Source organism: Podarcis vaucheri (assembly GCF_965113315.1).
Source record: "Podarcis vaucheri genome assembly, chromosome: 6".
Lineage (NCBI taxonomy): Eukaryota > Metazoa > Chordata > Lepidosauria > Squamata > Lacertidae > Podarcis > Podarcis vaucheri.
This window is the reverse complement of record NC_138764.1, coordinates 30,099,582-30,122,241: the sequence shown is the minus strand read 5'-3', so window position 1 is coordinate 30,122,241 and position 22,660 is coordinate 30,099,582. Positions and strand designations below refer to the sequence as shown.

At 42.8% G+C, this 22,660-nt stretch overlaps 2 protein-coding genes and 2 long non-coding RNA genes across 6 annotated transcripts in view; 2 read left to right on the top strand and 2 right to left on the bottom strand.

The window, feature by feature from the left end:
• Window positions 1–8,648, top strand: part of GCLM (glutamate-cysteine ligase modifier subunit) — a 14,648-nt gene extending 6,000 nt beyond the window's left edge. Inside the window, exons 3-7 of the mRNA XM_082227997.1 lie at window positions 232–316; window positions 2,703–2,759; window positions 3,714–3,916; window positions 4,232–4,346; window positions 7,598–8,648. Of these exons, the coding sequence (XP_082084123.1) occupies window positions 232–316; window positions 2,703–2,759; window positions 3,714–3,916; window positions 4,232–4,346; window positions 7,598–7,770 (633 nt within the window). The 3' untranslated portion in view covers window positions 7,771–8,648. The remainder of the gene's footprint in view (window positions 1–231; window positions 317–2,702; window positions 2,760–3,713; window positions 3,917–4,231; window positions 4,347–7,597) is intronic.
• The window catches only part of LOC309535190, a 31,634-nt gene continuing 9,701 nt past the window's right edge, over window positions 728–22,660 (bottom strand). For both annotated transcript variants that reach the window (XR_014221090.1, XR_014221091.1), the window contains exon 4: window positions 728–1,608. This is a non-coding gene — a long non-coding RNA (uncharacterized lncRNA). The remainder of the gene's footprint in view (window positions 1,609–22,660) is intronic.
• LOC309535228 lies at window positions 7,959–22,660 on the bottom strand. The gene is made up of 2 exons (XR_014221140.1): window positions 22,434–22,660; window positions 7,959–12,370 (listed from the first exon to the last, which is right to left on the bottom strand). It is a non-coding gene; the product is annotated as an uncharacterized lncRNA (long non-coding RNA).
• On the top strand, window positions 12,890–21,259 carry DNTTIP2 (deoxynucleotidyltransferase terminal interacting protein 2). 2 transcript variants are annotated; one of them, XM_082227845.1, is made up of 7 exons: window positions 12,890–13,051; window positions 14,357–16,107; window positions 16,624–16,759; window positions 17,113–17,208; window positions 18,657–18,821; window positions 19,766–19,875; window positions 21,159–21,259. In XM_082227845.1, exons 1-7 carry the CDS (start codon window positions 12,983–12,985, stop codon window positions 21,250–21,252), a joined length of 2,421 nt encoding a protein of 806 aa, XP_082083971.1. In that variant the 5' UTR covers window positions 12,890–12,982; the 3' UTR covers window positions 21,253–21,259. The 2 variants fall into 2 exon arrangements, with proteins under 2 accessions (XP_082083971.1, XP_082083972.1); XM_082227846.1 differs by lacking the exon at window positions 12,890–13,051 and adding an exon at window positions 13,408–13,687.

The window sequence follows — 22,660 nt, the reverse complement described above, 5'->3', positions numbered from 1 at the left end:
CTGCAGTGTGGACCAGGCCTTTTGCAACTGGGTGCCTTGGACAGGGGGATTCCAGGACTTTTGTCTCAAGCATCTACTGCAGAGTTGTTTGTGCTCCCTCCCCCCACATATGAAAACAGAATTTTGGTGAAGCTCCAGGCTGCTTTTTATATGTCTTCTCTAATGACACAAGATGTGCTTAGCTGCCAATACTGGTAAGCTTCTTCTGACTGTCAACATATTTATTTGCAGGAGCTGCCTGAAACCCTTGAATGTACTCTAGCCCAAGCAATAGAAAAGATCAATCCTGAAGAAAGGGAAGAACTGAAAGTTTCAGGTATAATTTGTTTGTTGCCTTCATCGGGAGAGGTGGGATGGAGCAGGGCCTAGTGTTAGTCAACCAGCTTCTTAGATACAGAGAGTCACCTTCCTCTGGGGACTTGTGGAATATTAAATTCAATAGGTTGGGGAATTGAGTAAGAGGTCCAGCATAGCACAGCTTAACATTGTTATGAATGGATAGGGCAGCAGAGCTGAAAGGCAGCAGAGTCTGCCATTGGCCAGGAGACCAAAGCTCGTTTCTTCATATTATATGCTGCTTTTGTCCAATTAACTTCAGTAAAGTATTATCACTTACTTTCTCTTGCGACTCTTATCTGCATTATTCTAGTCACTCTGCTGACAAGGATTGCAGTCGAGGATCTGCTAACTAAACAACCTGATGACTAATTCATAGGACAAAGCAATATTATTTATTCCCTTTTAATATTTTTATCCTGCTTTTCAGACAATTGTCCTCTCCCAAAGGGGATCACAGTAATAAAAAGAAACACCATTTAACCCTGCTTACCTGGGTGTATTTGAATTGAATATGCTTACTTTTGAGAAAACATGGTTAGCATTGCACAGTTAATATCTCATGTACATTTAGGCTGTGTTTGCATCATGATTTAGCATTATGAGGCCAAGCCTTTGCAAGTCTCTGGCTTGCACACACGCGCACACCGCAGGTTTATTTATCTGGCTTGCTCTGGAGAACTATAGTTAAGAGTGACCCCAGTTAAGGATACTGTGGTTAATAAAAAATAGAAGCAGAAATGCTTGATCGCCTCCTCACAGCCACACCAGAGGGGAGGGGAGAGTGCATGAGCCCTGGGCTTGCTCTCATAACACTGAGCGATAGTTTCGTGCAGATGTATCCAAAGTGCACACCACCAGAACTTTGGTACTGCTTTGCTTATATATCATTGCATCCATATTGCTCTTTCCAAAGACTGTACTCAACAAAAATCTTCAGGATCATCTCATAGCCTCAGGCAATGCATATCTTTTTCTTTTCTTCCTTAAAGCAGCTGATGCCACTGTTGCAATGCTGGAAGTAAAATGAAAACAGAACTGGGACAAATGTGAGGGAATGACCAGTTGCATAATGCATCAGCCTGTGAGCTTCCAGAGGCCTCTGGCTGTTGGATACAGAATGGTGTGTTAGGTGGACTTCTGGTCTCCTTCAGTAAGGAGCAATTCTGAAGTTTCTCAAAGAGAGGGCAAACATTTCTAGGTACAGCACAGTTGCAGTAGGGTCATGGAACCATCCTAGTTCTCTGTATAGATAGCGGCTATCCTTGCACCCTGAAAATGAAAACTGTTGTTAGTTCAAAAATAGCTACATAAATATTAGTAAATCTTGCTGAGAGGTGTATGCCAACCTGGGTCTCTCTTGGGCCTGGTATTGAAGGCGCAGCCAATAATCTTTCATATATGCTTCCTGAACAACAAGTTAATGAACTACTTTGAACCAAGGTTTTTATCTGAGTTGATAAGGCAATCTCGGTTCCATCAATGATTCTGAGAGTACCTACCATTAAAAAAAATCGGGCATCTATTGTAAGTGAAATAAAGAAGCAGGTTTTTCATCACCTTGTTCTAGGCAGAGCCATGGGCTAAGGCCAAGTGTGAGGAACCTTTGTCCCTCCAGATGTTGGTGAACTACGACTCCCATCATCCCTGGCCATCAGCGATGCTTGCTGGGGCTGATGGGATTTAGCTGAAGGACCAAAGGTTCTCTAACCCCTGGACTAACAACAGAAAACAACATTTCTGCCATTCTTTAACTCATCCAGTGCGTCAGGAGCTCATTGGCAAAAATTCCTTGTCTTCACATGTAGAGAAATAATCTGTGGGCCGCTGTTCACCAAAAGGACCTGAGCAAATATGTCTTAAGTCAAATTGCTTTGAAATCTAACCTTTCTATAAGCTTGTTTTGAATTTCATCTTAATAGGAGACTTGCCTAGAAATCTGTAAACCCAGAAATAACCTAGAGCAGCAAATAACCCTTAACTCAGTCTCTGAAAGGCGGACATTGTGTAATATATGTCAGACTTTTTAATTGGAACAATTGGTGTTCTTGGGAATTAATTGCTTTTGGGAGGGGAATTTCTTGCATTTGTTGTTGGTGTTCTTGTTGCTTTATAGCTAAGTTGTATTTGTGCAAGACGTCAACATAAAGAAAGGAGGAGGCTGCATAATTCTTCCCAGCCTTTCTAGGAGACTCTAGAATTTGAACCCAGGACCTTCTGCATTCAAATTATGTCCTCTGCCGCAGTGTTTTGGTCATTAATCTGTGCAGATTTGATGTGCTATTAAATGGTCAGAAACACACGGTTGGGAATTTGCATTATTTGCAGATGTTGCTTTCCCTTATTAACTTGTCTTTTATTTTCAGCAAAATTGTTTATCGCGGGATCAAACACTTCATCAATCAGAGAAGCAGTCAGTATGAGTAAGTTGGCAACTTACATTTGAACACATCCAAAGTTTGCAGGGACTTTTCTTTTTCTTTATAAAGCCTGTTCTGGCTCTGAAACAGAAAAGCTTTCCCTAGTCATGAATGTTTTAAAAATCTATTGACCTTTGTACCTTTTCCTTACTGTCTTTGAACTAAGTTGGCAGACAGTGAAATGGAGGCGGGGGTTGGGAATCACTTTCAGTCGAGTGGCTGCATTTCTCGTGGTTTCCTTTTCAGGGTCCATCTTTCAAACAATAGATGCAGCTAAATGGAAGGTGAGCAGGGCTGACCAGCGCATGCATACATACCTGAACATATCACATGTAAGCTTACATATACAGCACACAACACACACATAATTTGGTTTGGGGGGGAAAGTTTGCATTGGAGATAGTAAGACTTCTAATCTAAGTGCAGTTGGGCGAGGGTGCATTTCCAGCAAGGGGGTATGGCGGCTGTGACCCTCCTCACAATTGACCATGCCACATTTCGGCTTTGGAGGAGTGGGGCTACTATTGGCTTTAATATTATGCTTTTTTCAAACCTAATTTTAGTAGGCCAGAAGTGCACACCGACTTACTAAGAACTGGAAGAAATCCAGATTTTGCATTGCAGAGCTAGCCTCAATTTAAGCAAAAATTAGTCTTTTGTTTTTCTGATAGCTGAACTCTGAAAATAACCCTTTTGTGTGGTTTCCTTGGTGTACTATTGTATGTTCAGAACTATTAAGAACTCTGCTTTCCTTCCTCTCTTTTCAGCATATTTTGCTGCAAAGTAATACCTATTGTATAGGTTCTTCCTTGTAATTCAAAAATTTTGTGGATTCAGGGAATTGAACATTTATACAAGGAGATAGAATAAGTGATCAGAAGACAAGTAGATTCGTGTTTCTTAAAGCCTCCTGTAAATCATTTTTATTCTATGAAAGTTTGTCTCTCTTTTTTTTAGCATGTTCTGCCCTTGGTGTCGACCAGTTAGATTCCGTGATAATTGCTCCTCCTCCAACCGAAGATGGAATTAATCTTTCCTTAGAATATTTACAACCTTACTGGGCAGAGCTTGAAAACTTAGTTCAAAACAAAAAGATTGTTGCCATAGGGACTTCTGATCTAGATAAAGTACTGTTGGAGCAACTGTTCTTGTGGGCGCAGGTAAGAGGCAGTCTGTTCAACTGAAATAACCTGGGTCTGCTGCTTTTTCTGTTAATAAGTTCTGCTGAATATATTATGGAATCAGATCCAGTTTTAAACCTGAGTACAGTATAGACACTGTATAGCCAGCTGGGGAAGTGAGTAGTTGCATCCATATGTTTGATATGTGTAGCATTAATTTTTTTTTTTAGAAAACACAGCAACTTTCCATTGTCATAAAGAATGTGCAGTCACTTAATTAATTATAATGTAAGGCAAACACCATAGCACTATCTTATATCTGAAGGAAAGCTGAAATTTTAAACTTTTTTCTAGGTGAAACCAAGCAGTAACCAGGTGAATCTTGCATCCTGTTGTGTGATGCCACCAGATCTGACTGCATTTGCTAAAGAGTTTGATATCCAGCTTTTGACTCATAATGATCCAAAAGGTAAGGTCCTGTTAATTGCCTTGAGAGAGTAGACCAAAGGTCCATTTATGTTTTGCCATCTTATGATCATTAAGAATTAGCTGTATTATCACAGAGCTAGTTCCATATTCTGTGTAGGGCACAATGTACAGTGGTGCCCCGCAAGACGAACGCCTCGCAAGACGGAAAACCCGCTAGACGAAAGGGTTTTCCGTTTCGGAGGCGCTTCGCAAAACGAATTTCCCTATGGGCTTGCTTCGCAAGACGAAAGCCCATAGGGAAATCTCCGGGGACCTCTTTTAAATGCTAGCGGTGGGGAGCAAAGCCTTCCCCCCCCTTCAGAAGAGGTCCAGGAAGGCTGGCGGGGGCCGAAAGGCTTTGCTCCCCAGCGCCAGCATTTTAAAAGCAGTCCGGGATAGCAGGGAAGCGCTTCCCGCTATCCCGGACGGCTTTTGAAGGCAGGAGAGGCATGCCGGCAAGTCTCCGCCAGCAGCGGCACCGCTGCCGCTGTTGGCGGAGCACTCCGCGAAGCCTGCACGCGCTGACATTAGCGCGCGCAGGCTTCGGCATGCGGGCAAGTCGCCGCCAGCAGCGGTGCCGCTGCTGGCGGAGCGCTCCGCGAAGCCTGCGTGCGCTGACATTAGCGCGCGCAGGCTTCGGCATGCGGGCAAGTCTCCGCCAGCAGCGGCAGCGGTGCCGCTGCTGGCGGAGCGCTCCGCGAAGCCTGCACGCGCTGACATTAGCGCGCGCAGGCTTTGGCATGCGGGCAAGTCTCCGCCAGCAGCGGCAGCGGTGCCGCTGCTGGCGGAGCGCTCCGCGAAGCCTGCGCGCGCTAATGTCAGCGCGCGCAGGCTTCGGCATGCCGGCAGAGGTCCGCGAAGCCTTGGCCGGACAGCTTTTGAAGGCAGGCGGGGGGAGCAAAGACTTTCACCCCCGCCAGCCTTCAGAAGAGGTCCAGGACCTCTTCTGAAGGCTTGCGGGGGGCAAAAGTCTTTGTCCCCCCTGCCTGCCTTCCCAGGGGCTTTTAAATCGCCCCGGACAGCGGAGAAGTCCTCCGCTGTCCCGGGGCGATTTTAAAATGCCGCCCGCCAGCATTTTAAGATCGCCCCGGACAGCGGAGAAGTCCTCCGCTGTCCCGGGGTTTTTTAAAATGCTGGGGGTGGGAAGAAAAGCCCTTGTCCCCCCCCCCAGCCTTCAGAAGATATCCATAATGACTCATAATGATCCAAAAGGTAAGGTCCTGTTAATTGCCTTGAGAGAGTAGACCAAAGGTCCATTTATGTTTTGCCATCTTATGATCATTAAGAATTAGCTGTATTATCACAGAGCTAGTTCCATATTCTGTGTAGGGCACAATGTACAGTGGTGCCCCGCAAGACGAACGTCTCGCAAGACGGAAAACCCGCTAGACGAAAGGGTTTTCCGTTTCGGAGGCGCTTCGCAAAACGAATTTCCCTATGGGCTTGCTTCGCAAGACGAAAGCCCATAGGGAAATCTCCGGGGACCTCTTTTAAATGCTAGCGGTGGGGAGCAAAGCCTTCCCCCCCCTTCAGAAGAGGTCCAGGAAGGCTGGCGGGGGCCGAAAGGCTTTGCTCCCCAGCGCCAGCATTTTAAAAGCAGTCCGGGATAGCAGGGAAGCGCTTCCCGCTATCCCGGACGGCTTTTGAAGGCAGGAGAGGCATGCCGGCAAGTCTCCGCCAGCAGCGGCACCGCTGCCGCTGTTGGCGGAGCACTCCGCGAAGCCTGCACGCGCTGACATTAGCGCGCGCAGGCTTCGGCATGCGGGCAAGTCGCCGCCAGCAGCGGTGCCGCTGCTGGCGGAGCGCTCCGCGAAGCCTGCGTGCGCTGACATTAGCGCGCGCAGGCTTCGGCATGCGGGCAAGTCTCCGCCAGCAGCGGCAGCGGTGCCGCTGCTGGCGGAGCGCTCCGCGAAGCCTGCACGCGCTGACATTAGCGCGCGCAGGCTTTGGCATGCGGGCAAGTCGCCGCCAGCAGCAGCAGCGGTGCCGCTGCTGGCGGAGCACTCCGCGAAGCCTGCGCGCGCTGACATTAGCGCGCGCAGGCTTCGGCCTGCGGGCAAGTCTCCGCCAGCAGCGGCAGCGGTGCCGCTGCTGGCGGAGCGCTCCGCGAAGCCTGCGCGCGCTAATGTCAGCGCGCGCAGGCTTCGGCATGCCGGCAGAGGTCCGCGAAGCCTTGGCCGGACAGCTTTTGAAGGCAGGCGGGGGGAGCAAAGACTTTCGCCCCCGCCAGCCTTCAGAAGAGGTCCAGGACCTCTTCTGAAGGCTTGCGGGGGGCAAAAGTCTTTGTCCCCCCTGCCTGCCTTCCCAGGGGCTTTTAAATCGCCCCGGACAGCGGAGAAGTCCTCCGCTGTCCCGGGGCGATTTTAAAATGCCGCCCGCCAGCATTTTAAGATCGCCCCGGACAGCGGAGAAGTCCTCCGCTGTCCCGGGGTTTTTTAAAATGCTGGGGGTGGGAAGAAAAGCCCTTGTCCCCCCCCCAGCCTTCAGAAGAGGTCCGGGGACAGACTGTCCCCGGACCTGGTCTGAAGTCGGTTTCCCTAGGAACGCATTAATTGATTTTCAATGCATTCCTATGGGAAACCGTGCATCGCAAGACGAAAAACTCGCAAGAAGAAGAAACTTGCGGAACGAATTAATTTCGTCTTGCGAGGCACCACTGTATAGAAAAAGAACCTTTTCTGGATGCCAGTTTAAATCAAAGCCAGAATAGCTCAGCCCAATGTTTGAGGACAACATGTGCATAGGGTGCACTGCTTGTTACCATTTGAGCAAAGATTTCATTATTCCCACCTTTTTAACAATGAATTTCTGGCTTATATCACTTGTATGTTTGGAGATTTTACAAACTGGTATTGATTTGGACTTAATGCAGTCAAGGAACTCATTCAGCAGGCAAAACATAAAGTCATTTGTAGAGATAACACCGCAGCAAAGATGGGCATAGCAATAAGAGGAGATAAATCCTGCAGTGCTGGTTTAGTTTGAACAAACCTGGACTTTTAAAATAATGTCCAAACTAATGTATTATAAAAAGTCAAGTAATGAACAACTGTAGAAGGTTCTGGAGTGTTGGTCTTGGTGATGTTCTGGCATGTCAAATATCAGGACTGTGTTCAACCACGTAGTGTGTTTGCTTTATTGTAATTGCATATATACATATTTCAAATATGATTGGCATTCAGAATGCTGGTAGCTCAATTTCCTAAAAGCTTTGCTAATCATCACCTTCTCCTGTCCCTGTTCTAACCTTAGAACTCCTTTCCGAAGCAAGCTTCCAAGAAACACTTCAGGAAAGTATCCCAGATTGCCAAGTGCATGAATGGACTCCACTGTGGCTTCTGCGATATTCAGTCATTGTTAAGAGTAGAGGAGTCATCAAATCCAAAGGCTACATCTTGCAAGCTAAAAGAATCCCAGCATCTTAAGATGGACCTTGGGATTATCCTGTATCTGAAAGGCGCTGTCTTCTAGATAATTGCACCAAGATGCAAACTGGAATTTGTAAAGACCAAAATGTTTTATTATCAAGTAGTCAGTGAAGTCCAAATTACATATTGGAGTAAGAGTCTGATACCATATTTCTCTATCAATTGCCTTTTATTTCATACATTTCTCATACATGTGTGTTTTGTGTTGAGTTCAGCTTGCTCACTTGCGAAATATTATTTTTCATTAACTGTTCGGGTGATTTAGAGATGATATATAAATAAAAATATTTGAAATATTTTAATGACTAATATAAACAGAATTTGACTAGGTATATTTTGATTGAAATATTTCTGTTTGCAAGGAGTAATGTAACTTGTTAAACCTTATTGCTGCTAAGTGGACAGCAGAGTAAATTTGGGAACACTGGTGGAATGAGCACTCTGATTTTAAACCAGAGATGTAAAATTCAGGGTATGCAAGTAAATTGTTTAATATATTCATGAATGTACTTCCCCACCACTCCTGTCATAATACAGTGTAATACTTGTATTATGTAACTTTTTTCTTCTATCATGTCTATACTACATTTCTCTTGATATATGCCCAAGGAGGTGGTGTTTCTGTTTTGGAGAGCACTGGTCAAAAATATAATTAACTTTGTCAAAGTTTACCTAGTTTCATTTTGCCAGTGCTAAAACATGATTTACATTTTGAGACCCATAGAAAGATGATTCGCTTTATATATAACCTTGACATCACATACAGTATAGAGCAGGGGTTCCCAAATTTGAGTCTCTAGCTTCTTTTTGGACTACAATTCCCATCATCTCTGACCACTGGTCCTGCTAGCTAGGGATGATGGGAGTTGTAGTCCCCCCAAAAAGCAGGAGACCCAATTCTGTCTGAAAATCAGAGCTGTCATAGTTAAATGAAAATTAGTTTGGGTTGGTTCCAGACTGAATAAGCCTATAGCCACTGAAATAAATGGAATTTGTTACTCATGACTGACTTAAATCCTGATGATTTACAGCAGGTCCACTCAAAGCATAACTAAGGGCTCATCCACACTTTTGCTTTTCCCAGCACTTTATCCTGGGAAAACCTATTCACTGCTGAATCAGAGCAGACATCAGTTGGGTTTTCAATGGATTGAAGTTTCCTCCGATTCAGTGGTAAAGAGGTTTTCCTGGGGAAAGTGGCTTGGCAAATGGAAAACTACTTGGACCCATGCAAAGCATAGGCAAGCCCTTTGTGTAGCATCAACCCTTTGTTTTTGTCAACTAGTTTGGTGCATTCAGTGTTCTGAACTGCTTTTAACCTATGGAAACTTCTATAACTGAAGCAGCTTTCTAGTTTTTCATTTAGTGTATAGCCAAATACATTTTGGAGGTTTTACACCATTTGAAGAAGGTTAACTTTTGTATTTGTATATGCATACCTGTTTAATGCACTAATGACAGGTTTCATGAGGGGTGGTAAACTTTTATCTGAAGTCCAGAGTTTTACATTCTAATTAAAAATAGCATCATAATGGGTAGCTAGAAAGAGCAAATGCTTTTGTACTGTCTATCATATCCTGGTTACGTACTTTAATCCATTCCAGTGGGCAAACTTCTCAAGTTTTTATAAAATTTTTGAATAAGGGGGTTTAAGCATGTGGTGATGTTTGGGTCCTAAAATGTTTTAAGTAAAGCTGCTCAGACAGGATTCTGGCGTAAACTTTGATTTGCAGCATAAATATCCAAATAATTCTGGCGATATTGCTAAAAATAGTATGTACTGAATTTGCAGGAAGTCTGTTTATGGAAATTTGGGGTTGCAAAACAAAAGATGTAGACAGCTGCTGTTGTATGTAGTCTGCTTCAGAATTAACTGGTTTTATTTAAACTTCTGTACCTAATGAGCTTTTACTAGTTTGAAAATCATTGTTGATTAAAAAAACCCTTGCTTTACAGAAATTCGCTGGTAACTGTTTCTCCTCTTTGTGTGTATCTCTATGCAAATTTTCAAATAATATTTCAGGTTATGTTGTCCTTTTTTGGAGTTAGGGAGTGAGGAACTGCAGATTTTGGTTTGGATTTTCTCCAGCCAGCATGAAGAACACTAGATGGAATGCTTCCTATAAAATGATACGATGAAATAAAATTTTAAAACAGATTTTAAACTATGCATGTTATCTGGAAAACACACATATCCCAAATATGGAAGCAGAACACATTTTTTGTGATACTATGCCAAGAGAAAGATTTCCTTTCAGCCAGGCCTCACTTTGAATCAAGGCTCTACCCCATCCAGCGCTTCTTTTCAGTACTTCTTTCTAGTTCATTTTAATACTGTATTTCAGATCCAGTGCTGGAATAGGTGACATAACCAAATCCTTCCCCAACACAATTTGTACTCTAATCTTAAGCTGCCATATTTCAAAAAGTAAAAACCAGGACACTCTGGGGTTTTTTTTATTGATTTGGCTAAGATCCAGGACAAAGCACCGCCTTTCAGAAATTCCCCCCGGACATCAATGCCGCCTTTGAAATCCCAGGGAAAGCCGGGTGTATGGCAGCCCTGTCTTAAGTGTTTGCAGATATACTTGAGTCTAGTCAAAACGAATAAGTTATCTGAAACTAGACCAACCTTAGCTTCTGCGTGTAACTACCAATCCACACTAAGAGTAGCAACACTAGCAATGTTGCTAAATTTCCTTCATGCAAATTCCTTCTAAGTGCAGAAAAGACTCTTCCTTTCTGGAACATTATTTTTCTCTGTTCTTCTACTTCCATAAACCTTTCTGCCATAAAACTATGAACAGCTGTTCATCCTTGTCTAAAAGAAGCACCTCTGTGATGCAAGTCTACCACCTCAATGAGAACTACAAAGGAGTAAAATCCTAGCTAGGTCTTTTAGGCAGTGGTTCACAATTGGTGTCCACGGATCCCAGGGTGTCCACATAACCCACCCAGAGGATCTGTGGGAGCAGTGCTTTTTTCTTTTAAGAATATGTTTAGGGGTACTCTCATTTTCCTACTCCTATTGAAATACTGCCCCTCAATGAGGCAAAACTCAGATTCACCAAATGCTTAGGGGTATGCATACCGTGCATCCCCCTAGAAAAAAGCACAGCGTGGGAGCATTCACATAACAAAAACTACCATAGAGATGTCAAAATTTTCAAAAGTAGAAGCTCCATGGCTTGGCTTTTGAAAAACAGAGTCCTCAATAATTAGCTAATTGGAAACCACTGTTATGTGGCATTGTTGGTTTAATGTTGAACTCTTAACTCGTGTGTGTGTGTTTGTGTGTGTATCACACCAGAGGCTTCCCAACAAAAATACACAAGACAAGAAAACTATCAAAAAAGCAAATACATTAAAAAGTTAACAGAGATGAGGATCTGTAGCTCTCCAGATATTATTTATGTGACAGCTGCCATCCCTGGCAATAGTTGTGCTGGCTAGAGGTGATGGGGGTCCAGCAGCAGCTGTAGGGTCAGTAGGACATAGGTTATGGGGAAGAGAGTTGTGACCCTCTTTGTATCAAGTTATCTCAAAAATTACCAGTCCCAGATTTTATTGTGCTTAGGCCGGTGGGATAGGCAGAGCACTATATAACTGATCCCAGGAGCAATCCCAGAGCTGCTTACAGGATTTGCAGCCCCTCCTACGTCATGGAATTAAGTGCTGTGATCTTCCATGTGTCAGATCCATTTGGTAATGTGCTTGCACACTACAATTTTTAAAAGCAGTGACTGCACCGGCTGAGAGGGAGCAGGTGTTTTCTTAATCTTCTCTCTAGGCTGTTCCATAACAATGTTCTTTTTATAGCTTGGAATACGTCAAACATTGCAATTATAAAATATTAAAAACCCATAAAGTCAAAAAGTACATAAATATAGCAAACAAAATTCACTAAAGCTCCAATTATGAACACAGGTTTGGGGTTTAAAAGAGGTCCATGCTACAACAGTCTGGGTCTTTACCTATCAATAGAAAGGTGTAAATTGGTGCAAACTAAGCTTCCCTTCAGGGACGCGGGTGGCGCTGTGGGTTAAACCAGAGCCTAGGGCTTGCCGGATGGTCCGCGGTTCAAATCCCCGTGACAGGGTGAGCTCCCGTTGCTCAGTCCCTGCTCCTGCTAACCTAGCAGTTCGAAAGCACGCCAGTGCAAGTAGATAAATAGGTACTGCTCCAGCGGGAAGGTAAACGGCATTTCCGTGCGCTGCTCTGGTTCGCCAGAAACGGCTTAGTCATGCTGGCCACATGACCCGGAAGCTGTACGCCGGCTGCCTTGGCCAATAAAGCGAGATGAGCACCGCAACCCCAGAGTCGGCCACAACTGGACCTAATGGTCAGGGGTCCCTTTACCTTTTAAGCTTCCCTGCAAGGGCTGTTCCCTTAGTGGGGTGCCACTAAAAGTTCCAGGGGGTGAGGGTTACCTGCCTCTCTTCATGTGACAGAGGCAAGGCTTCTGAAGTGGATCTTATGGTAACCCAGTCCCAAGCCATTTGGGCTTTAAAGGCCAAAAGCAGCACGTCTGGAAATGCATAAAGGTGTGGCGGTGATTAAGCAGCAGCCCTCACTCAGAAAATATTTTGAAGTTGTGCTGCAGATAAAAAACAGAAAACTGTCAGTCCCGCTGTCAGGAAACTGACAAGCCAGGGCGCCTGTTCCTAAAAGCTGTTCCCCTTCATCAGAATTTCTCTTTCCCTGCTGAAGTAAATTTGCTAATCCCCACACACACACACACCTTCAACAGACCTCCTGCCTACAGACTAAGAGAGCATTATTGTCATAATCGTTTGTTTTATTTATCTTTATTTGATTCCTGTATTGCGGGGGGTGAGACTAGATGACCCTCGTGGGTCCCTTACACTCTACAATTCTGTGATTCTATATACAGCCCAATGCCAAAGGAGGCTTCTGAGCAGAATATAAAGACCATCAAGATACACAAAACCGTTGAGATATAAATATCCCATAGTTAAAATGTACGCTAAAACAAGAACACACAAGACAGCCACTAATAGAACGGAAGAGTCGGGCGGGGGGAAGCCCACGTGTGCGGCGATCTAGGCGAGCCGTTCCGGTCCAGTGCCGCTGACGGGAACTGTTCGGGGAGGTAGAAAGTTTTCACCCGGAGAACCTAGGAGAGCACACCAACCCGGAAGCGAGCTGAAAGTGGCTTCCTTCCCATGCGTATTAAAGAAGAGAGAAGATGGTGGCCACGCGGCGGGGAGCGCGGCGGAGTGAGCCGGAGAGCAGGGACCACCCTGGAGAAGCGAAGGTGAGAAGGGAGCGGAGCGATATCTAGGGAGAGTGGGGGGGGGGACAAAGGGGCAGCCGACCCGAGCGATTCTGTTTCCGGCCCGCGCAGCTCTCGCGCTGGAGTTTGAATGCGCAGACCCCTCAGTCCGCCTGGGAGCGCGCGTAGCCTCTGTGCGCGTGACCGGAGACCGTTGCGCCGCGAGCACTGCCGTGGATCCACTGCGGAGGATCACTGCAGCCCTGATGGCGGCGGCCGCGGGGCTCCTGCTAAAGTGCCCTTGCGTGCCTTGAAGCGGCCCCCCCCACTCGTCTTCACTGGGGGCGCATATGTGTTTTGCATGATGGATATTAAGATGGGCTCGGGGTTGGAGAGATGCGGTGCAATCTGAGGCACCGTTCTGGCTGCTGCCTTTCTGAAGGAGAACATTGCAGAGAAGATACGGATATCTCAGCTGTACGCCTATGGCTTATTCTTAGTGGGGCTCATTCACCCCATAGGGAAAGCCCTCGAGGCAGGACCACCCTCTGCCTTTAGGAAGGGCGGGGTACAGAGGTGACAGATTGAGCGGCAGAACTACCACTGCAAGATACGCCAGCTGTGGTACTGGCTGCCCTCACATATAGCGGAGGATGCTGTCCCATTGCTAGCACTGAGGTAAGATTCAGTTGCTGGCATGGTTTCCATACATAGAAGTAGGGGTTGTCATTTTGTTGTTTTCCTCAAGCAGCAAATGTCTTGGGTTGGCAGTGCTTGCTAGCAGATTGTACCTCGTTGCTTTTATGGGTATGTTTGTGAGGTAAGTGTAGCAGTATTTTTTAGAATTGCCTATAGCTAGATAGTTGCCATACAGTGTGGATGTGTTGATGATCTAGTTTCTGCAAACTGCATGGTGCATGATGCTCCCATAACATATACAGCCATGGGGACTTAAATAGCACAGCCGTTGTCAAAATGGGAACATGGGGACATGATGATGCTTTCTGGTGTTTTAGTAAAACCCTAAACTGCTGCTGAATTATGCTCCTAAGCAGATGTGTAAGTGTCCTCTTCTCCAAGTGAGAGTTACGGTACATTAAAGCAAACAGTTTGGGGGTCTTATCTTTTGAAATGTCTATCAAAAAACTTATGAATGGTTTTTGTTGGCAAGGTAAAACTAAGAAGATGACTTGCTGTGACAATTCGTGCAATATTGTTTCATTCTAACAATAGCTAATGGATTAAAAAGCCACAATGCATTGGAATCTGAGAGTGGAGTTTCTCATGCGGCTTTTGCCTGTGGAAATAGCTTTTACATATTATTCAACATTATTCTTTTCCTTTCAGCTGGACTCAACGGAAGGCAGCACACCTGTCAGGACAACTAGGAGAAGTAAAGTGAATTTCCCTGCAAAAGTTGTTCCTGAGCCTCCTCTTGAGAAAACAAAGGAGTCTGAAACAAAAATGGATGTGGAGGAGCCTCCGCAATCGCAGGCATCTCTGAATAGGAGAAAGACTGTAAATTTGGCAGACTCAGTTGCTGAACTGCAGGCTGATGGGGATATTTCTGAAGCAGAATCAAATTGCTCCTCTGTGTCCGGTCTTCAGACACCTTTATTTATAAGAATAACAAGAAGGCGGAAAATTGTAGTTCCTTGTCCACCAGAGACGCCCAATAAAAGCAGACAGAGCAAGAAAGCTCCTCTTAGTGAAGGAAGCAGATGTCAAGAAGATGATGACATATCTGAAGCAGAATCATGTTCTTCCACTGTTTCAGGAGTACGGACTCCAAGCGTTGCAAGAACGACTAGAATTCGGCAAGTCAAGACTACTGTTTCACCAGTCTGTGAGGCCCAAGCTGAAGAAGTTTCTGATACAGAATCATGGTGCTCCGGTATTTCTGCAGAGCAATCTGTCCAGTCTAAACGAATAACCAGGAGCATGGGGCTGAGATTGTCCAAAGAAGCAATGCCTCTGCCTGAAAAGAAAAGTGAAGCTGTGGTGGAAGAAGCAAAACTGACTGACTGTGTAACAAAATCTGAGACTATTGTAATCTCTGATTCAGAGCAACCTACAAATTCTGATTTAGATGTAGACCAAGCCTCATCTCTCTCAACTCTTTTGATAAATGAGAAACCTAGCCCCAGTAAAACAAAGGGCCATTCTGAATCTGTTCTCAACAATGATCCAAAACAGATTGTGTCAAGCAGCTCCCCACGAAAGGCAAGAGAATGCACACAAAAATCACCTAAAAAAGACAAGACAAAAGAGAGGAACTGTGAATCTGTGGGCAGTGTGGAGGTAAAGATAAGACAGGAGAAAGATATCAAGGAGTTGGTCACAAAACAAATGTTAGCTGATGTATATGAAATTGCGGAGAGCACAGAGGAAGTGTGTGATCTAACTTTAGAAAAATCCATAAAGGTAACTAAAAACCAGTCACCTATAAAAAATAATTCGGACATTTCTCCATATGATGACATAAAACTTGATCAGTCTAGTATGCCCCTGAAACAGACAACTGCTAATAAAAACAAAAGCAATGTGGAACCCCCAAAAATGGATACTGGAAAGGTTACACAGTATCAAGTAGAAGAGGCAATAGAAGTAGGCAAGCCATCAAAAATAGATAGCCCACAAAAGAATATTATCCAGTCACGAAATATAGAAGGCAACAGTGATGACTGCAGGATTTCTGTTGCAAGTTCAGACAGTGATGGAAGGCAAGATGAACCAGTTGCTGAATCATCTTCACATACAACCAAAACAGGCCATGAAACACATTTGACTGTGTCACTTCTTACAAGTGATGAGGGTGAAGAATCTGAAAACAGTGATTTAGAAGAAATTAATGAAGTAGAAACAATTGCCAGTTCGACAGATACTAATAAAAAAACTACTACCACCTTACATGAATCACATAGTGAAGAACTATTTGTAATTGATAAAACTCCTGGCTTGGACTCCACCAGATCATGGTATTTAGAAGAGAAGGACACAGAAGGTAATAAACAAAGTGAGGAATCCTCTGAATTGGAAGACAGTGAAGAAGAATTTATAGATGAGGAGGAAGATTTAATAAATGAAAATAATAAAATGTAAGTTCTCTCAATGAACTTAGTTATAGTTTATGTTAAGTAGTATTATTAGATGTATGTATCTGGGGCAGAATTGTTTATTGTTTTACAAGGTCTGAGAAAATGGAAGCAGTGGCAGACATGAATTGTCTGATACATGATTTCTAGTTTTCCAGGGAATAGTCGCCATGGAGTAGGGGCAAAAAAGCTGCTTAAAAGGTACTGTAAACTAGGCTATTGACAGTCCGTGGATTTGCCATATGCATTTCAGCTGCTTTTTAAGAGCTTTCTATTGGGAGTGTACAACCTTGGTATATTCTGTTGAAAGCCTCTGTTGCAGCTCACATGCTTTAGGGAAAAGTTAAAACTTCAGTTAAAGAGTTGTTTGTATGTCTTGGTTCCTATGGGAAGGAGTTAATAGGTCTGTGTCAGTGCTTTCGAAACTGATTTGGTTTGCTCATTTAAATATTTTTCTGTAATAAGCTTTAGCAGGTGGTGTCAAAATGCATGTAAATTTAACATTTCTTTCTCTTCTAGTTTATCGTTTTCAAGTAGCATTGATCCTGGTCTAAATGTTAAAAACCTTGGAGGCGCATATATTAGTTTTGATGCAGGAAAGCAGAAATCTGGCTTTCATGGAGTTGTGCCACTAAAGGAGAAAAAGAAAGATGAGGTAAAGTACCCAATGTTCACTGTTGTGCTAAAAGCTGGCTTAGAAGGAAGCCCTCGATAAAACATTGAAGGAATCTACTCCTTGTTTTTACCAGAAAAACTGCATTTTCCAGATTTTCTTTTCTTTGGTGCTCCTTTCTCAGCTTAACTTCTCAACTGTTCTGTGATTTCTACAAGTCCTATTGCACCACTCTCATCAGTAACCTTCCTGTGACTCAGTTTTTTGTCCTGACCTAGTCCTTAGGGAGCTTAACTTTTATTGTAACTGCAGTTTTCAAGTTTCCTAAAATTTCTTTTGTGTTTTGTCTGCTTAGCACTGTGTAGTAATTATGCTACTTTAATATACCCTTATAGCTTTTGAAAAAGAGTGTTATAACTCCAGATTTTGAAAAAAGGGAATCTGTTCCACCTTTAAAAGAATCGGTCCACCAGCTGAAGAAACAACGTAGGGTAAGTAGAGGGTCACTGAGCAATGCTCAATGCTACAAGAATTGGGCTGACTCTGAGGGCATGTAAGCACCCGTCACTTCACTTCTCAGCTTAGTCTGCCTTACAATGATTAGATAATGGGATTATTATTATTATTATTATTTAATTTGTATAGCGCCCTTCATCCGAAGATCACAGGGCGGTTCACAACATAAAAATACAAAACAAGAACACAAAAAGCAAAGCAATAACCCCTCTTCCACAAGCACATTTAAAAGGCCATATAACGTTTAATCAGCCGAAGGGTGGTGACATATAAGCTGTTCTGAACTTCTTGGAAGAAGAACCGAAAATATGACAAATAAAAGATGAAGAGGGTTGATAATAACAGGCTCTTCCTTTTTAAAAGCACTCTTCAGCCCTTGAGCAAAATGCCAGCGAAATCAGACTCAATCAAGTGCTCCTTAACGTTCATGTGGTTGCATGTGACAACTGCAACACTGAATCAGTAGGTCTTTTTTACAGCTTAGCCTGTGAAGTCAGACAGCAGCATGTGAAGAAGACTTAAGAGCACATGGGTGCCAGAAGAAAGGGGCTTGCCAAAAGATTATGATTCCTGAAGAGACAAGAGGACTCAGGGGCTTTAGGATGGGTGTGGGGAACCATACAAGAGTATGAGGCAATAGCTTAGAGGAGGACAAAAAGGTGAAAGCTTAAGATTGAATGTTTGTGGATATTTGGGGGAACAGAGGAGGAAGCAAGCTTCATGTGGAAGATATGGCTACAATGAATGAGGAAAGAGTGATACTGCGCATATGGCGATGTCAGCTTGTAAGTGTGGGTTACTTAATATTACAGGAGCTTCTTGGGTATTTGGGTTTAATTTGGCACTAAAGCGTAATATTGAAACTGAGATGTATTAACTTGAAACATTAGTTAAAGTTTAAAGGCTAATAACAGAGTCTGACTTCAGCCCATAGATGCTGTATTTCCATGCCCACTGCTGGATGGTGGTGGGAAGCTGTATTATCAAAACATTGTCAGAGGAAATCCAAAGCTTTATCTATATGGGGATAACACACATGCACACTCATACACATCCACACACTACTTAAACTCCTTACCCACTTCTTACCTGCATAATCTCTAAAGTGTTTCTTTACTTTAAAAATAACATATGAAGACCTTGGCAAACTAATAATATTGGTTTAGATAGTTACAGTTGCTTTTTAAAAAATTCATTTAAGCCTGTTTAAATATAAGGAAAATGTTTGAATATTGTGAAAACTGCCTTAATGTAAAGCTCTAAACGTTAGGATAACCTTTTGTTATATGCCCAGCTTCTAACACTTTTAATCATAAAGCTTGCTTGCAGTTTTTAACTAGCTGACTTTATTGCATGAAAATGCAGTTGTTTATTAGCAAGTGGACAAATATTGAACGGCTGTTTCTTGGTGTGTTGAATACAGGCAGAGCGAGAGAAAACAACAGGCAACGGTTGGTTTGGTATGAAAGCCCCAGAAATGACTGATGAATTGAAAAATGACCTTAAGGCTCTGAAGATGAGGGCAGCCATAGATCCTAAGAGATTTTATAAAAAGAATGACAGAGAAGGTCTCCCCAAATACTTCCAGGTAAGAAAATGAGAAGATATTTTCAACTGGTTTTGGGTTTCTGCTACACCACGCTGAAGTTAAGCATACTTTGGAACATCCTGACCATTATCTACTTTCCTTAGGTAACAAATTTTGTACGTGCATGTCACCTTAAGAATTAAACACTGCATTAAAATATGCTCCAAAATCTGGGCTCATTGTATTCCAGCATATATCTTCCTTCAGTCATTTACAGTTGCATTCCATTTGCTCAGCATAATGCTTTTTGCCTCCTGACTTTCAAATGTAGTATGCACAAAACATTTCTGTGTTCATTTTTTTCATTGCTACTACTTGAAAAAGTAAGTACATGGCTCCCTGCTGCATCCAAAGCTTCACTCCTTGTATATATTTTTATTGTAGCCAGTTACTAGAGTCCAAAGCACATATAAGCAATAGTAAGTAGATGGTATGGTGGGGCTGCATTGCTCACCAGACCTCCTGATGGCTGAGTCCCTGCAGCACACAAGGGGAGGGGAGTTGGTGGCTCTGCCAGGGTATTTGCATTGCGCTGACATCACCCCCTCCACTCCACTATGCAGCAGCAACTCGACCACTGGGATATTACAGCTCCACAATGCTGTCCATCACTACAGATAAGCATACTGAAGAGTCAAATGGATTCAGCTGAACTTGCACCATTATTTGAACTTAAATTCTGTAAACATGTTTAATTGTATGCTAGATTTATGAAGATGAGCTCAATAAAAGTGTCTTAGCATGCTGCTTTTCTTTCTTTTATATCAAAACCTTTTCTGGATATTGCAAGTTCTTCACTGTGTTGTATGTATTTAGCAATTGTGTTTGAGCGTGTAGTATGTACTGTGCATCACTGCTCTTTGTTTGTCCAGTGACCCCTCTTTTGTAAAAATAGCCCTTCAAGTGTATATAGCTATAAAATACCTTATATTTTCTTTTCTCAGGTTGGAACTGTTGTGGATTCTCCAATAGACTTCTATCATGCCCGAATTCCCAAGAAAGAGAGGAAGAAGAACATAGTGGAAGAACTTCTGGCAGATTCTGAGTTTAGAAGGTATTTGGAATGAATTTCAATTGAAAACTTTATACAAGCGATGTGATGATGTCAAAGAATGTGTTAAGGTTTTACTACCAATTTATGGAGGACATTACTCCCATATGATCTTGTGCATTTAACTTTGGAGGCCCTGCTATGCATCCCAAACACTTTCAGAAGCATAGTTGGTTGGAATTTGAGGCACAGGGCCTTGTCCATTTCAGTGCTCAGATTATACTGAAACTGTCTCTTTGGGGTTGTGTTTTTATTGCTTTGATGTCACGTGAGTAATGCTGTAAGTGCTTTGTGTATTTATAAAGAAAAGCAGGGTGGGTTTCTTTATTTTTAAAACTGCATATTCATGGATGCAGGAGAAAAAGACAATCCTGAAAAGTCGGCAGAGATACTTCATCTCTTTGGGGTGTTCCCAGTGTGCAAGCAGAATGGACCTATGCTCACAGTGGAACTTCACTTTTCTCTCCTCCGCTCATGAGTGTCATCAGAATCTGGTACAGTAGGTTGGAGCAGATTTTGAGGGTGAATGGGGAGCTGCAGTGCAGAGAAGAATGTGAATCCCCTTTGAGCAAGCATCTAGTTATGCAACATTGGATTCCAGCCTCTGTCTTTGTAAGAATTGCATACTGCAGTTCATAATGCATGTTGTAGTAGCATCTTGCTTGCCTGTTAAGACAGAGCCCATTTTCTTCCCGTTTTAAGGTATTTATGTTGGAGAGACAATATTGAGATTCTGTGCCTGATTGGGACATGCATGATGATTCATTGCCGCCTGTTCAATCTCTTGTTAGGGTGTATGAGAAACAGTACTTCTGTTTAATTTTAATCAATTAATGAGTGTAATTTCAGTTGTGACTAGTAGAATTGGCATCATAGCATACCTGCTTTTATACTAATATAAAACTAAGCTGTTAGCTATAAAAATGTTCCTTTTTAAAGTTTCTTTTCTCAGTTTTATTGTAGCTAGTAGGATCATACCAGGGGTCCTTCTAGTCCTGAATTCTGTTTGTAACAGTGGTTAGCCACATGTCTTCAGGACGTTCACAAGGAGGGTATGAGGCAACAGCTCTCTTCTGGTGTTTGTTCTGGTACTCAAATGCACCAGCATTGAATACCATGGTTCATTTTCTCTATCATGGCCAACAATAATTGCTATTATTAAATTAAATCTATTTTTTGGTTTGGTCTATAACTGATAATAGTCACTACACTGCTTAAAGTTACTTTGCACCTGCATATTTTTAATGTATGTTATTCATACTTTATAACATTATTCTCTTGTTCAGATATAATAAAAGGAAATATCAAGACATCATTGCTGAAAAATCAGCCCTTGCAGCAGGCAAGAAGTATCGGAAGAAGAAAAAATTCCGCACATAGCTTTAAAGGAGGGGGGCTGAACTTAAATTACCTGTTAAAGATTATATATATAAGATTTTGCAACTACTGGACTTAGTTATCTTATCAGGAAGAAGAGGACCAAGGCCGGTCCTGGTTTTCCAACAATATCTTGGAAGTGGAATTGAAATATGTAAACCGCTTTGAGGTTTTCTTTACAAACAAGCAATGCATAAATTTTGTGAAATAAAATAAATAAAAGATGATGGAACTAAACTTCAGAAACTTATGCAAGATTAAGCATACTGAATATATATGGGTCAATTAAATGAAAAAATGACAATTCTAATACAAACTTAAAAACCTTACAATGAAAATTTGTGATGTTGGCATAGAAAAGTGTAAAACCTGTGTGTGCTTCCCCATTAAAATATTTCTAAGAATTCACTATCAGGTGACGTTAATGCATTATATTCATCAATGAATTTATGGAAATATTGTGAAGGTATGCTCTGGAAAAGGTAGGAATTCAATATCACAGTCTTCTGATCATTCTGGCAGCACATGTCAGCTTGCCAGACAAAATGATCTGCCCTTTCCTTCCTGCTCCCGAAGTGCTGTTTTGGGTGTTCTCCGAACCCACCCACCCCAACCAATTGGGGAGAGGGCATGGGGTAGAAGAAGGGGAAGACCTCATTGCGGAAGTTGTTGCACAGGGCTTCAGTTGAAGGGACTCAGATGAATCCTGACCCGAGTTCTATAAATGAATATGAATGTGAATATGAAGGTCAAAGATAAGGCACCACATTGAGCCGCATGAAATGGAAGTCCATCAACCTCACCAAGATCTGGCAACTTCTGTTTCAGTGTATCTGAAGAAGTGTGCATGCACACGAAAGCTTATACCAAGAACTAACTTAGTTGGTCTTTAAGGTGCTACAGGAAGGAATTTTTTTTATTTTGACCTTCTTTCAAGGTAAGACTTCATATTTAAAAGGGATAATGAAACATTTTAAATGGGTTGTTCACATAACTCATTTCAGCTCAAAACAAAATGACATTACACTAGGAATTATTATGGTGTTAACAGGAATTTTAAAGATTTTTCATGTCACCAATAAGAGTGGTATCTAGCACTTTGGGCCCCCCTAATCCACTGCACCACACTGACTCTCCGTGCTAGTCTTTCACATCAAAAGCAGTGAGCAATGTGATCCCGGTACCTTCTTGGCAGCCTTCAACTTGCTGCGAAACCTTTTGAGTCATTTGTTTTTCCATTTTTTTCAGTGGGTAAATGATTTTGTGGGGTCAAATCCTGTTGATGAAACAACAAGAAAGATCAGAAGGAAAGCAAAATAATTACCATTTCCCTTCCAAAGGAATACCTGCCTCCTCCTTACCCAATTAGTGAGATTCTCACTGGCCACACAATAATTTCCACTCAGAAGAA